Raw genomic sequence first — 16,822 nt, 5'->3', positions numbered from 1 at the left:
TTTTAGAGGGGGAAAATAGAAAAAAAAATGTAAGCAAAAATGTGGTCATTATGCACTGTTACGGGGGAGAGGGTCTGCTGCTGACACTGGTATAGGGGTAATGTCCCCCAATTCTGCTAATATCCTACATCCTGGTATTTATGGCCCCTCCTTCCTGTTATATGTGGCCCCCATCTCCATCCTGGTACGCATGGCACCGCAATCCACCATCCTGGTACGCATGGCACCCCAATCCACCATCCTGGTACGCATGGCACCCCAATCCACCATCCTGGTACTCATGGCACCCCAATCCACCATCCTGGTACGCATGGCACCCCAATCCACCATCCTGGTACGCATGACACCCCAATCCACCATCCTGGTACACATGGCTCCCCTGATACCCATCCTGGTATGCATGGCCCCCCTGATTTCCATCCCAGTATGCATGGCACCCCTCATCCTGGTATGCATGGCACCCCTCATCCTGGTATGCATGGCACCCCTCATCCTGGTATGCATGGCACCCCAATCCACCTTCCTGGTATGCATGGCACCCCAATCTACTTTACTGGTATGCATGGCACCCCAATCCACCATCCAGGTACGCATGACACCCCAATCCCCCATCCTGGTATGCATGGCACCCCTGATCCCCCAATCCTGGTATGCATGGCACCCCTGATCCCCCAATCCTGGTATGCATGGCACCCCTGATGCCCATCCTGGTACGCATGGCACCCCAATCCACCATCCTGGTACGCATGGCACCCCAATCCACCATCCTGGTACACATGGCACCCCAATCCACCATCCTGGTACGCATGGCACCCCAATCCACCATTCTGGTACGCATGGCACCCCAGTCCACCATCCTGGTACGCATGGCACCCCAATCCACCTTCCTGGTACGCATGGCACCCCAATCCACCTTCCTGGTACGCATGGCACCCCAATCCACCTTCCTGGTACGCATGGCACCCCAATCCACCTTCCTGGTATGCATGGCACCCCAATCTACTTTCCTGGTATGCATGGCACCCCAATCTACTTTCCTGGTATGCATGGCACCCCAATCTACTTTCCTGGTATGCATGGCACCCCTATCCACCATCCTGGTACGCATGACACTGCTGATCCCCCTTCCTGGTATGCATGGCACCTCTCATCTTGGTATGCATGGCACCCCTCATCCTGGTATGAATGGCACCCCTCATCCCTCTTCCTGGTAAGCATGGCACCCCTCATCCTGGTATGCATGGCACCCCAATCCACCTTCCTGGTATGCATGGCACCCCTATCCACCATCCTGATATGCATGGCATCCCTCTTCCTGGTATGCATGGCACCCCTCATCTTGGTATGCATGGCACCCCTCATCCTGGTATGCATGCCATCCCTCATCCCCATCCTGGTATGCATTGGCCCCTCATCCTGGTATGCATGGCACCCCTATCCACCATCCGGATATACATGACACCCCTCATCCCTCTTCCTGGTATGCATGGCACCCCTCATCCCTCAATCCTGGTATGCATGGCACCCCTCATCCCTCAATCCTGGTATGCATGGCACCCCTGATCCCCATCCTGGTACGCATGGCACCCTAATCCACCATCCTGGTACGCATGGCACCCCAATCCACCATCCTGGTACGCATGGCACCCCAATCCACCATCCTGGTACGCATGGCACCCCAATCTACTTTCCTGGTACGCATGGCACCCCAATCTACTTTCCTGGTATGCATGGCACCCCAATCTACTTTCCTGGTATGCATGGCACCCCTATCCACCATCCTGGTACGCATGACACTGCTGATCCCCCTTCCTGGTATGCATGGCACCTCTCATCTTGGTATGCATGGCACCCCTCATCCTGGTATGAATGGCATCCCTCATCCTGGTATGAATGGCACCCCTCATCCCTCTTCCTGGTAAGCATGGCACCCCTCATCCTGGTATGCATGGCACCCCAATCCACCTTCCTGGTATGCATGGCACCCCTATCCACCATCCTGATATGCATGGCATCCCTCTTCCTGGTATGCATGCCACCCCTATCCACCATCCTGATATGCATGGCATCCCTCTTCCTGGTATTCATGGCACCCCTCATCTTGGTATGCATGGCACCCCTCATCACTCATCCTGGTATGCATGCCATCCCTCATCCCCATCCTGGTATGCATTGGCCCCTCATCCTGGTATGCATGGCACCCCTATCCACCATCCGGATATACATGACACCCCTCATCCCTCTTCCTGGTATGCATGGCACCCCTCATCCCTCTTCCTGGTATGCTTGGCACCCCTCATCCCTCTTCCTGGTATGCATGGCACCCCTCATCCCTCTTTCTGGTATGCATGGCACCTCTCATACCTCCTCTTCCAGGTATGCATGGCACACAAAAAAAATAAACACTTCTAACTCACCTTTCTTCCCTGTGGTCCAGCGCAGAATCCTGCTCTGCTGCAGACACTGATCTCACAGTGTGAGCCGCGCATGACTTCTCTACCATGTGCCCTCACACTGTGAGATGCTGTGCCAGAAGAGTCACTGCATCCCAACGCCAGGACTGTGTGCGTGGGGAGCAGTGACCATTCATTCTTCCTAATAGCGTGCACACTGTACCTGCAGCGCGGCTCTTGCAGTGGCCGGCAGTCGGTGTGCCGCTATTAAAGTGCTCGAATATTCACTACTCCTCACTCCCATGGGCGTGGGTTGTAGTGAATATTCATGGACTTTAATAGAGGGCCGATGCAGGAGCCGCGCTGCGGGTACAGTGTGTGCGCTATTCCGGAAAATTAATATTCACTGCTTTCCACGCCACGGCCGCTCCCCCACACCACCATATACATTCAGACTATAAGACGCACTCCCCACTTTCCTCCAAAATTTTGGAGGAAAAAAGTGTGTCTTATAGGCCGAAAAATATGGTATATGGATAAAAAAGCCAACACAGGCCAGGTTTTATCATGGAAAAAAAATCACACCAAGAAGATTAATTTTAGAACTTTTTCCACCTTTCGGGTCACCCATAATCTGTCCAAATTTATTGATAAAAAAAACCACAAAGAATTTTGAATGGGGAAATATATACAGTAGCATGTAAAAGTTTGGGCACCTCTTGTCAAAATTACAGTTATTGTGAACTGGCTGACTACAAAAAGCGTTTACAAGTTGTGATACTTTCAAAAGGGGGTGCAACAAGGTACTAACCATGCCGGGTGCCCAAACTTAGAACACTGTGAAGACTATCACGAAGTGGCTAAAAATTGGAAAAATGCTGACATTACCTAGGACTGGGTATCGCTCAAGAAATAATGAAAAGACTAACATTAAAGGAGCTGCAGGAATTAATGGCAATAACTGGTTGAGTATTGCATGTGACAAAAATCTCCTGTATTCTTAGGGGAATTAAGGTGACAAGACGGAAGCCTTTTTTTTTTTTTTTTTTTTACTTACAAAGAAATACATCCAAGTCTACTAGGTTTTGTCAAAACCCACATCAAGTCTGTTGCGACTAAGTTTGAAATTTTTGGCCATTATTCCACTAGGTATGTTTGGTGAAAAGCTGGCACCGTGCATCACCAAAAGGCATGGTGTATGTAGCTTGTGACTAATTTTCAACAGCTGGAACTGTGTCTCCAGTCAAAGTAGAGGGAATCATGAACAGTTTTAAATATCAGTAAATTTTGCATTCAAAATTTCAGGCCTTTGCTAAAAATCTGAAGATGAATTTCAACTTTCAGCAGAACAACCACCATAAAAATACCTCCAAAACAACAAAAGAATTACTTTGCCAGAAGAAGATCCAAGTTTTGTAATGACCCAGTGAAATCCCAGACTTAAATATAATTGAAGATTTGTGGGTAACCAGAAGAGGGTGCTGTAGAGAGGAGATGCCCTTGCAATCTGACAGATTTGAAATATTTCTGTAAGGAAGAGTGGGCAAAGATTATCAATTTTAAATGTGCTGATAGACCATAACTACAAAACTGAATGTCAAAAATTGAAAGGGTACAAAAGTATTAGTTTAGGGGTTTGCAATCACATTATTTGACTCACTTTCTTTTTCCACACGAAAAGATTTCAGCTTGTTTTTCAATTGAATTGTACAGATTTTGGGTGACGTTAAAGGTGAAAAAAGTTAGAAAATGACTTTTGTTTGTATTCATTTTTTTTGCATGTCAAAAATCTGGCATTTTAACAGGGGTGTGTAGACTTATATCCACAAAATACACACATAGTTCGAAAGGTATGCAATACTTACCTGCATGCAGTTGGTGAACATAACACACACTGACATAAGCTTTGAGAAGATCTTCAGAAGCTCCGGATTGGTAAGCATGCAATCCTTCAAACAGTTGTCAAGAAAACTTGTGTGGTGACTAAGTACATCATCTATGTTAGAAACCTGAGAGAGAGAAAAAAAACAAGTAAACAAAATACATTAAAGATATTATACCATGAAGGGAAGGAGCACCATATTACAGTGAAAATTTTACTCTTATGGTTTGCGTGTGCCATGACCCACTAGGAGAGCCCCTAAGGTGCCAGAACAGCAGACCCTCCATAAGTGACCTCATTTTACAAACTACATCTCTCAATTAATTCATCTAGGGGTGCAGTGATCATATTGACACCACAGGTGTGTCACAGCATTTTATACCATTGGGCAGTGAAGAAAAAATAACTATATTTTTACAACAATAATTTGGTTTTAGCCCCATATTTTACATTTTCACACGGGAAAAGGGGTAAAAATGCCAAGAAAATATGTCACACAATTTCTGCTGAATGTAGAGTACTGTTAAGCCACATGGCGAGACTCTTTGGGAATTTGTCTACAGGTGTACTGATGATTTTACTCCATGGGTGTTTTCCAGAAACGAGCAGCAGTGGATGTTGCTGAGTGATATTTGCAAATCTGCTATTGTAGTGCCCCATACATTGCAGTGCCCAGTACGAGGTAGTGCCCAGTTCATTCTTCTGCAAACATGCACCCGTAAATTAGACGGGCTCTCATCGCTACAGAAATTCCAAACATGTGGAAACTAAATGTGGAGTACAGAATTTGCTAAATTTCTTTTCTGGTTGAGGAGCCATAGTGCTTTTCCAGAGCCTTTATGCTGCCAGTAATGTGGAAGCCCCCTATATTTCCGTTAACACGTGACGAGCCTGAGTGGGGATTTGCTTTTTTGGTGGATTGAGTTGAAGCTTTTCTTGGGAACATTTTGTATAAAGTTTGGAATCACATATATCGGGCGCTGTACGCTGAACACTTACATTGGGGTTTCCAATCTCTGAATGATGTAATTCAGATGACAAGCCTGATCGGTCCATTCACTATAATTAGGCAGCAGCCTTAATCTGGACTCCATCTGGCCTCTGTTCAGTAGTGCACAAAACTGTGACGGACCGCTCTTTTATGCATGTCTAAAAAGATGGACACAGACGGATCATAGGCCAGACAATGTAAAAAACGACTCAGTCCGCTTCATTATAAGGAATCTTCAGTTGGGGGTTCCATACTGCAATCTTTGGCAGGCAGAATGACCAAATAAAAAGCAGGTCAAGAATTGGTTTTATTTATGTATCACACCATTCCTCGTGCGCTATAAGTGATTAGACTATTTTATTCTTTGGGTCGGTGCGATTATAGCAATACCACAGCTCCTGAGCGTGCACGCGATCGCCATGATGTATATGTACTTCATTGGTCGGGAACTCCTTTCTTTCCATGATGTATAGATATGTCAAATGTCGTGAAGACGTTAAAGGCCCATTGGGACATACAGACATGGTTAAAAGTAACTAAACCAGTGTTCCTAGAAGGGCTGATTCACACTGTAGTAAACGACTAGTTGCAGCAAAAAAAATCCAATAATGTACAAAAAGGTGTACATGAAAACAAGCACACGATAATAAATGGTTTGATCTCCCCCAATTCAGAGTTGAGTAGTGAAGATGCTGGCGAAAGGCAGGACATACAGTTATGTGCAAAATAATAACAGTCTAACATCATTAATGTGATTAATTACTATTTTTGGCAGAAAAAATCATACAACATGGGAAAAATTAATTAATTACTAGGTTTAGGCAAGTAATAGGCAACCAACACAGTCAGCAGTCATGACATGTATGCTGCTAATTGGGTGTAATTGACTCATTTAATGAAAGGTGGGTGATCTAATTAATAGCAGTGTGGAGTTTAATTAGCGAGATCATTCATTCTGTGAAGAAACAAGTGTCAATGATTGCCCTTATTTAAAGAAGAGACCAGTAAAAATTGTACTTACTGGTTTTAGCCCTTGCTCAGTGAATAAAATGGGTCGCTCCAAACATTGTACCGAAGAAGAGAAAACTTTGATCAATAAGTTGATTAGAGAGGGGAAAACACTAAGAGAGAAAATTGTTTTCAATAGGGTTCGGGTTCTGGTTTAAGTTTGGTTACAGTTCTGGTACCCGAACAGAACTTTTAAATAACGTTCGGGTCGGGTACCAGAACACAAATTTCCATGGGTCCGCTCATCCCTACTCGCAAAGTACCATTGCTGAAAAAAAAGACATGACAAAAAAGGTTGCAGTTTGCCAAAGAACACATTGACTGGTCTAAAGAGCAGTGGCTTAACATTACATGGACAGATGACCTCAAGATTGTTCTTATTGGGTCTAAAGACCACAGACAGTTTGTGGGACAACCCATAAACACTAAATTCGAAACCACAGTACACTGTCAATACTGTAAAACATTGAGGTGCAAACATAAATGGTTTGGGCATGTTTCTCATACTATGCAATTGGGCCCTGTTTTGGTCACTTTTGCATTTGGTCATTGCTTTCATTTGTAAATCGGTCCATAATGCCATCTCTAAAAGGGAGAGGCGTCATAGATATTACTGTAAAAGCCATCTCATAGCTCTCATAACAACATTGAAGCATGGTTTCCCTTTTTTAGTGGGATATTCATTTTCAACTTCAGGACTGAGAGAATATGCATGTTTTTCATGAATGTGAGACATACCTACAAGCCCAAAATTAATAGTGGCCAAATAGATGGCAACAGTCATGCCATGTTTCCTACCTACGAAAGGTAAAATCACAACAAATATGACATCGAAATCGAAGGCCTGTAATGTTTAGGAGCAAAGATATCGTGAATGTTGGGGATTTCATAATATCTTGAAGGGATGAGAACAGCCCCCACATGAGGTCATCAAGGGGAGGTGTGTGGGTTTAACTTAGATGCAAAATATGATCTGTGTTTAATTCAGGGAGAAGCATACCAGTGTAGGCATGATCCTCAATCGAAGTACTCCCCTCTGCTAAGCTCTGAGCCATCTCTGTGACCAGTGTTTAATAAAAAAAATTTTTATTAATCCTTTTTTATTTCATGTAATTGTATATGCTGTAATGTTTTGTCCCCTTTGCATTGCATGGTGTACTTAATTTAAAAATCTACCATACTTCTCTATTTTTGGCGCCATTCTGTGTCTAATCCTTTTTAAGGTTTTTTTAATGTGTTTGATGGCATAGATTTTTAATGATGATACCTTATTTCTGTGACAGTTAATGTTTGGATGCTTGTGACATGGTTCTAGGACTCTTACTTTGTTCAATGTCATACAAATGTTCACGAAATTGAGGTTTTAGTTGTCTAGTGGTGCAACCTATGTTTTTTAATTTGCATGAAATGCATTTGATAATATAAATTACATAGGTGGAATTACAGTTAGTGATTTTCCCACAAACTAAAGTTAATTTTAATCAATAGATCTTGGAATAATAATAAGTTCCATAATTGGATGTGTTTAAATAAAATGTTCCTGTGCTGAGATAATCTTATAAATGTTCTCCTGTGTAAAGTTTGTGTTTGACCGTGTACGAAACATGGTCTGATCATACCACAGCTCCTGGGCACGGAAGGAAGACAGATTATACAGACATTACAGCATGGGATCACAGCTGATTCTTTTTGTGAGGCAAAACATTTCCCTGACTGTTTTTAACCCCTTAAGGACCTTGGGTTTTTGCATTTTCGTTTTTTGCTCCCCTTCTTCCCAGCGCCATAGCCTTTTTATTTTTCGGTCAATTTGGCCATGTGACGACTTATTTTTTTGCGGGACGAGTTGTACGTTTAAACGCCATCACTGGTTTACCATATCGTGTACTGGAAAACGGGAAAACAATTCCAAGTGTGGTGAAATTGCAAAAAAAATGCAATTCCACAGTTGCTTTTTGGGTTTTATTTTTACCACGTTCACTGAATGCTAAAACTGACCTGCCATTATTATTCTCCAGGTCATTACCAGTTCATAGACACCAAACATGTATAAGTTATTTTTTATTTAAGTGGTGAAAAAAAAAAAAAAAAATTTGCTTAAATTTTTTTTTTTAAAAAAGGCGGCATTTTCCGAGACCCGTAGCGTCTCCATTTTTCGTGATCTAGAGCCGGGTGAGGGCTTATTTTTTGTGTGTCGAGAAGACGCTTTTATTGATACTATTTTGGGGTAGATCCGATGTTTTGATCGCCCGTTATTGCATTTTATTGCAATGTTGCAACGACCAAAAAAAATTTAATTCTGGCGTTTAGAATTTTTTTTTCGTTACGACCGATCAAATTAATTCTTTTTTTTATATTGATATATCGGGCGATTCTGAACGCGGCACTACCAAATATGTGTATGTGGGAATTTTTTTTTACATTTTATTTTGAATGGGGCGAAAGGTGGGTGATTTAAACTTTCATATATTTTTTTTATATTTTTAAATCCATTTTTTTTTACACTTTCTGCATGCTTCAATAGTCTCCATAGGAGACTAGAAGCCGCAGTTTCCTGATCGTTTCTACTGCATACAGGCGACGAGCAGATCGCCTGTATGCAGGAGAAATGCTCCTGTGCTATGAGCGCCGACCACTAAGTGGCGATCATAGCTAGAGAGACACGACAACCACAGGGGTCTGCTGCAGACCCCAGGTTGTCATGCCCACCCATCAGTGACCCGCGATCACGTGACGGGGGTCAATGATGGGCGGGGCTAAGGCCGCGCTTCTGGCGCGTAGCTGTTAAATGCCTCTGTCAGAGATTGACAGCGGTGTTAACTGGTTAACAGCGGCGGGTGGATCGCGATTCCACCCGCGGCTGTTGCGGGCACATGTCAGCTGTAAGAATCAGCTGACATGTGCCCGCTTCAGGGCGGGCTCAGCGCCGGAGCCCTCACTGAACCGGGGGTGATGGCCTGGGGCGTACTAATAAGCCCCAGGGTTTAATGGGGTTAAACAATGTTTTACTTCAAAGAAAGAATTATTTGTGATCCCCTGCTGAAATGTCTGTATAATGCATACCTAATAAAAGAAGATTTTATTATTATTTATCATTATAGCGCCATTTATTCCATGCTGTTTTACATGAGAAAAAGGGGGTATGCATAGCAAAAATACTTACAATAATCTTAACAAAACGAGTCAGTGACAGGTAAAGGAGTAGAGAGGACCCTGCCCACGAGGGCTCACCATCTACAAGGGATGGGTGAGGATACAGTGGAAGGTGAGTGTAGAGCTGGTCATGCAGCAATGTGGTGGAGCGGTGGTTACTGCAGGTTGTAGGCTTGTCGGAAGAAGCATGTCTTCAGGTTTCTTTTGAAGGTTTCCATGGTAGGCGAGAGTCTGATATGTTGGGGTAGAGAGTTCCAGAGTAGGGAGTATGCAAGGGAGAAATCTTGTATGAGATTGTGGGAAGAGGAAATAAGAGGGTGTAAAGGACATATTGATATTCATACTATAGTTACTTAATTTCTGTTGCTCCATTTCTGTTACTTGCTTCTAAAATCATGCTATTGTACTCCTTGCATAGCATACATTCTTTTCACAGAACATTCTGAAGGCTACACTCTGTTTCTGTTCTAACTAGTTTGAGCTGGGATATGTAACTTTCCATCAAGCGCCGAACTCATGATAATATGACCATGTGTGTGTTTCCGTAATAATTGTACTAACATTGGTTTAAGCCTGTAGTGTGGCTGTAGGTGATTGGCTATTGATATACTCAAAACAATATATAATGCTAAGTAGAATAAACGGGGTTAGAGATTCTCCGAATCCTCCCATACAGTGCTCTGTCTCCGTCTGGTTTCCTGTTGAATTGCGCAATCAACCTTATAACATAGAAATTTGACACTCACTTGATCAACCGTGAAGGTCGCTGTTGCCCCCCCCCTCAACAGCTGGCGCCCGAAACAGGGACCCCTAACCAGGGACGCCCCAACACCTCTGGACTTGTTTTCGGCCTGCCCCACTGGAATTGGGACTGATCATCCCCCACAAAAGCCACGGTAAGTGCACGAGTTCTTTACTAGTGATACTGACCGTTTGGCATGGTTTTCACGTGCTGCGTGGTTGTTTGCAGTATCTCCGGATGTCTTGGTTGGATATAGTCAAAGGTGAGACTGTAGGGGTATAGTCCCATTAGGGGACTGATATTGATTACCTTTAAAACAATAGCACCTCGGATTGACAAGTGAATATTGCATGAATCTCCCTTAACTTCTGACAAAGATTCTTAGGAGACTGAACACTATTAGTATCAGTCGCGGCAGGTGATCGAAGATTGGGTAGGACACGTATATAGATATACGTATATCGAGTGTCCGGAGAGTTCAGACGCGGGCCCTCCTCCTTTCACCTAGTACCGTACGTGACTTCTCCAAGGGGGGGCGAGTCAGTGGAACAGTTGAGGCCGGCCGGCCGGCCTCATATTGTGCACAAATCAAGGATCTTTGTCAGTCGGAAGGCAGTAGTAATTAACCAAGGTTTCCGTGGAGCAGAAAAAAAGTGTCTCCCCCTCAGGAGGGAGAGGATGTGATAACCATCATGGTCGGTCGAGAAGGGAAGAGATCATTTAAGAATGCACCGAAAGTGTTTAAGTTGTTAAACTTTCCCGTGGAGGGGAGACTTCAGCCTACATTGTGGGACAAAGGAATCTGGCACAAGAGGGGAAAACTTGTTGATTGTGGATTGTTGAATGATGCCGAAAAGTTTAGGAAAGTTGCACATGAGATTTGTGGTGAAGGATATGTTGAAATAGAGGAGACGAAGCCTGGTTATTTTAATTATTTTTATGTCAAGAAGGGAAAATTATCTAGCACTGTAACAAAGACTGGCTGTTTTGTGCTACAAAATGAAGCTGATGGGGAAAAGGTGAAGTAGGAAGCAGATTCCCCTTCCCAACTGATGTGTCCACAAACTGAATCAGAAACCCCTAAAGAAGCATCCCCTACCCCCACAAATGTAGCCGTACCCCAGCCTTTGAATCCGGAAACTGAGCAATTTATATCTAAGGAGATTAGATACCCTACACTTCCCACTGGTGGCCAGCCACCACCACATAACCCAGATGGCTGGCTTTGTAATGTGTGCTGGGTCACTAATCCGGGATGGCACGAGACGTGTTATAATTGTGGAACACGCAGACCCGGTGTTGTAGCACCAACCTTCCCATTACTTAACGCTGACAGATGGTATTATAAACCATTGCCCCCACCGGCTCCCGCCATGATTCACACTCCATTCGGAGAGACCCAAGGTCCTCCGAACTCTACCCTATTCACCCTCTCCCAAACTGGGGAAATAGAACATGGACACTAGTACCAGGAAGTGGCGTCTGTTTTACTGAATAGTCCCTCGGAATATTCCACTATACTGAGAATAGGCATGGGGCGTATACCGCAACAGCAAGTTGGGATCATTGTAAATGCAGCAAATGCAAAACTACAGGGGGGGGGCTAGCTGCAGAAATATGTTGTCTTGGGGGACCTATAATACAAACCGCATCCAACGATTACATCCGTGACCACGGTCCGTTAATAGAAGGAGAGGTAATGGCTACAAGAGTGGGACAGCTATCATGTCAGTATGTTATACATGCGGTGGGACCAAAATATGACCCCCTGGATTTACCCAGGTCACAACACCTGCTTACAGAAACAATTCAAAACACCATTGCATACGCATCACAGCTTCATGCGGCCCCAACTCTAGCCTTGCATTTATTTCCACTGGTATCTTTGGATATCCGAAACAGGACGCGGCCAAAATAATAGTCGGGGCTATAAAGCAATACATCGCCATGCATCCAACTAGATTAAAAGAGATAAGACTCTTGGCCATCGACCGAGATCTCGTCGATTATGCCGCTCAACTAATCAAACCCACAATCAAACCCAATATCTGGTCTCCCCCAGTGTTTCCCTACCTCCAAGATCTCCCAACAATCAGTACTCATGCTGATTTCCCTCCACCTCCACTTCCTCTCCCAGAGATGGAAGAAGCGGACCAGAATACCGGCCCATCCAAATATCTCCAGTTTTCCCCAGCACAGACGGATACTCTGTGTAACCGTCTCCCGGATCCCGAACATTCCCCCATGGCTTTTTACAGGGGCATGGCTGCAAAAAGAGATATATTTGGCAAGGCAAGACCTTTTACACCTGCTCCGTGTAAAAGCCGGTGAAGGATATTATCCGATGGTAGAGGCTGCTATCCCATATAACAGAGCATTAGATGCTAATACGTATGAGAGTGGGGTTGACTTCTGTCAAGCCCTTAAAATATGGGCTCAGGATAAGTTGGCTGATCAATCCACTACCCTCACCGACATCACTCAAGAGAAGGGGGAGTCGGCTGAAAAGTTTTATGGGTGCCTTATGCAGGTCTATAAGGACCTTGGGCTCTCCTTACATACTAAAACTCATAGCCAGCTGTTAGTGTCCGCCTTTATCCAGGGTTTACGTACTGAAATCAAGGACGTGATATTGGCTGTGAGACCAGATGTTGAGTCAGCCACCCCAGGAGATGCCCTAAAGGTAGCAAAAAGCTTCCAGAAAAATGTTGCCCGGACCGCTTCTGCGGTTAAGCCTTAATCCAAACCCCGTAGTGGCAGTTGCGGCACCTGCAGTACCCGTAACACAGTGTCCTCCCTTACAGCCCCACTATTACCCCATGGTGGTACCTGATCAGCAAGTATTGTATCCCGGGAAAAGACCAGTAGTGAATTTCCCGTCTTCAGTGTTGGAGATGTGGCCGGACAGGACACTTCCAAAAGGACTGTCACACCCCTGCTAGCCAGTGTACTGCCCAAGCCCTCATATCCAGAAATAGGACGCCCGGCCCACGAGACTTACGTGAAAATATCCCCCAAGACAGTCCATACTGAAATGGAGGCCAACCAGAGTCTGCCATCGTGATGCCTGCAACCACCCCCGGGCTCTGTTCATCTGTAGTTCTCCCAGTAGGAGGAAATCCGGTGAAGTTCATGGTAGACACTGGGGCGGCCAACTCCATTTTAAAATCCACTGAACTGCCCCAGGGCCTCCCAGTCCAATTTTCTAACGACCATCTAATATTGATCGGTGTGGATGGCAGACCTAACAAACACACTCTCACCAAACCTATTTCGATTGGCCCATTTCCGGAAGTAACGGCACAATTTGTCATGTCCCCGACCTGCCCGGTGAATCTTTTAGGGGCAGACCTCTGGTCTAAATTTTGATCCCGAATTCAATACCAGGACAATGGTCAGATGATCCTTACTATAAAGGATCCAAATTCTGATACACACGTAGAGGAGGTTGGCGTCTTACGAGCACTACTAACTGTTATGGTTAACGTATCAAATACGAATGAAAATCTCCCAAACGATCCCAGGTTAGCTCCATACATAGGGGAAATTCCTTCTCATCTGTGGTCACAAGGCCCAGACGACATTGGGAAATTACCGGTAGAACCAATACAGGTGTACCGCAAGCCCGGAGCGCCCTTTCCCAAGGTTCGCCAGTATCCGCTCAAACATGCACAAGAACAAGGTCTACACCAGCAAATTCAGACCTTGTTAGAGAAAGGGGCACTAATTCCCTGCGTCTCCCCGTGTAATACGCCATTGTTCCCCGTAAGGAAGAAATCCCAACAGGGGCAGCTGCCCGCTTATCGATAGGTGTAGGATTTGAGGGCAGCGACAGTCTTGGAAACCCCTGTGGTGCCTAACCCACATACACTTCTCTCCCAAATACCATCTACCGCAGCCTGGTTTACAGTAATCGATTTAGCAAATGCCTTTTTCAGCATTCCACTACACAAAGACTGTCAGTTTCTGTTTGCATTTACATATCAGGGCAGGCAATTGACTTGGACGGTGATGCCGCAGGGAGCGCAGAATAGCCCTAATCAGTTTACAAAGAACATATCTAGCTGTCTGCTGCCGTGGCAGCTGGACAACCCTGAGGTAGTGCTATTACAATACGTTGATGATCTTCTTTTGTGCGCCCCCACGGAGCAAATGTCCATCAGGGCCAGTGTTAGCCTCCTGAAGCATCTAGCAGAACTGAATTGTTGAGTCTCAGCCTCGAAACTTCAGTTTTTCCTCGGTCAAGTGGTTTTCTTAGGCCACTGCCTTACTCAGGGTGCCAGGCATCTCACAGAAGAAAGTAAAAAAGGCCATCGACCTACTACCATTCCCAAAGGATCCCATAGAGTTGCAACGGTTCCTTGGACTATGTACATATTGCAGACAATGGATCCCAGACGCCTCACGTCTGATGCAACCCCTATATGATGAATTAAAAGAAGACACTCTGGCTGATGTAAACAACAAGGACCACCAAGAACTGCTGCAACAAGCCTTTGAGCAACTAAAATCAAGGATAATGACAGCCCCTGCACTTGGAAACCTGGACTATGCTCAACCTTTCCATTTGTATGTCTCCGAGACGGGAGGGCATGCAGCCTGGGTACTCACGCAGAGACACTGTACAAAGCAGCGCCCGGTCAGTTATTACTCAGCACGTCTGGACCCAGTAGCCAGGGCCTCCCCCAGCTGTCTACAAGCGATTCACGCCACACAACAGTTACTTGAAAAAACGGCGGGTATCATCCTTGGACATGAGACTCACATTTATGCTCCACACGATATTGCGGCTGTTTTAGCTTTACAGCAACCTAAACATCTGTCCAGACAGAGACCCCTGCGGCTGCAGCGTTCGTTGATTTTGCCAGAAAATGTGAAATTAAACCGATGCACCACCATCAACCCGGCCACCCTGCTACCAGCACCTGAAGGAGAGGGGAAAGAGGCTCCACCAAATGATTGTCTGGAACAACTCAAGATACGTCTTCAGGATTGCGCATGGATTGCGCATGACTTTGGGGAGATCTGGGCAAGGAGAGGCTTTGTCACGACTGCAGGTTCTCCTGTAAAAAATGCTGAAAGCGTCAAGACAATTGATGGAAGCGGTGCAACTACCAAGACAGTTGGCTGTTGTAAAGGTGAAAGCTCATACCCGACAAGACACCCCTGAAGCAAGAGGTAATGCACTTGCTGATCTCCATGCTAAACAAGCAGCTCTTCTTCTGACATCCATGTCCATGGCTGTTACGCGCGCAGCAGACCAAACAGCTAAATTCCGTGCCAACTCAGGATCAACCTGCAGAAAATCATCAACCGGTCCCTCCAATCACAAAACTACGCTCCACACCGCAGAATGTCTCTAAAGAAGAACGCCAGTCATGGAAGGAGGCGGGTGCTAAATTGATAGATAGGCTATGGAAAAAGGAACAACTATATTGCTAGCCTTGACTCCTATATCCAGCCGGTGCAGCCTGGGCCCATGGACCGGTGCATCGAGGGAAGAATCAAGCTTTGTTACTGGTACAGAAACTCTATTGGGCCCCAGGAATTTCGACCGTGTTGAGCACAGAACAAAGGTTGCACAATACGCCAAACCTGCAACCCAGGTAGATTACAAAATGTACCGACAATACACCTTGCTAAACCAGAGTATCCATTCCAACGACTACAAGTTGATCATATCACTCTCCCTAAAGCAGGACGATATGAGTATTGTTTAGTGGTAGTGGATATGTTTTCCAGCTGGCCAGAAGCATTTGCCGTCCCAAACATGACTGCCAAGACTACCGCCAAGAAGCTGGTCTCTGAAATTGTTTGCCGGTATGGAGTTCCAGAAGTTATCGAAAGTGATCAGGTACCAGCCTTTTCCTCATGTGTATATCAATACTTACCATGATCGGATCAACAGTGGCGTTACATACTCCTTACCATCCACAGTCAAGCGGCAAGGTGGAGAGATTGAATGGCACACTGAAAAGGCAATTGACCAAAATGATGCAGGAGACTATGGCCCAGTGTCCTGAGCTCCTTCCCATTGCACTATATCCCATACGCACCACCCCCATAGGGAAACAAACTGTCACCCTATGAGATTCTATTTGGGTCACAACCAGCTATAGCTCGATTTACCCCACAACAATTATCAGAAGAAACAGATTATGTTGTACAGTATGTAATTCAGCTTGCCAAAGCACTAACTAACACCCATGCGTTAGTATCATCTTCTATTCCAGATCCAGCTGATGCAGAAGGTTGTCATACCCTCAAGCCCGGAGATTACGTGTATGTGAAGAGGCATGTTCAGAAACACGGATTAGAACCATTGTATGACGGACCATACCAAGTGCTCCTGACAACCTCAACAGCAGTAAAACTTGAAGGGAAGTCAACATGGATCCATGCTTCACACTGCAAACGTCAACCATCCTGAGATGTTTTATGATAATATGTATGGTTAAATTAGCCAATACCTGGAATAGCCTACAACAGAATACTGACCCTTTTAATAACAAGTTCATTACTCACCATCAGATTTTGGTACAAAAATTGAGTCAATTAGAGAACAATCAGATCAGTGACTGTGGGATATGTACTCACTCACCAGTTTCAGCCGCTAGTATGTCTTTTCTGGCGGTCCCGGTCACTCTGGAAGAAAC

General features: G+C 45.1%; 1 protein-coding gene across 3 annotated transcripts in view; it reads right to left on the bottom strand.

Annotated features, from left to right (window-relative positions):
- Positions 1-16,822, bottom strand: part of TUBGCP2 (tubulin gamma complex component 2) — a 348,385-nt gene that overhangs the window by 11,683 nt on the left and 319,880 nt on the right. For all 3 annotated transcript variants that reach the window (XM_073686175.1, XM_073686172.1, XM_073686173.1), the window contains exon 15: positions 4,259-4,402. In XM_073686175.1, the coding sequence (XP_073542276.1) occupies positions 4,259-4,402 (144 nt within the window). The remainder of the gene's footprint in view (positions 1-4,258; positions 4,403-16,822) is intronic.

Source organism: Phyllobates terribilis, unplaced genomic scaffold, assembly GCF_046119375.1.
Source record: "Phyllobates terribilis strain yellow unplaced genomic scaffold, ASM4611937v1 Scaffold_5__5_contigs__length_657084704, whole genome shotgun sequence".
In the NCBI taxonomy this organism is placed as follows: Eukaryota; Metazoa; Chordata; class Amphibia; order Anura; family Dendrobatidae; genus Phyllobates; species Phyllobates terribilis.
The sequence above is the reverse complement of the archived record's forward strand: the minus strand, read 5'-3'. Positions and strand labels throughout refer to the sequence as shown.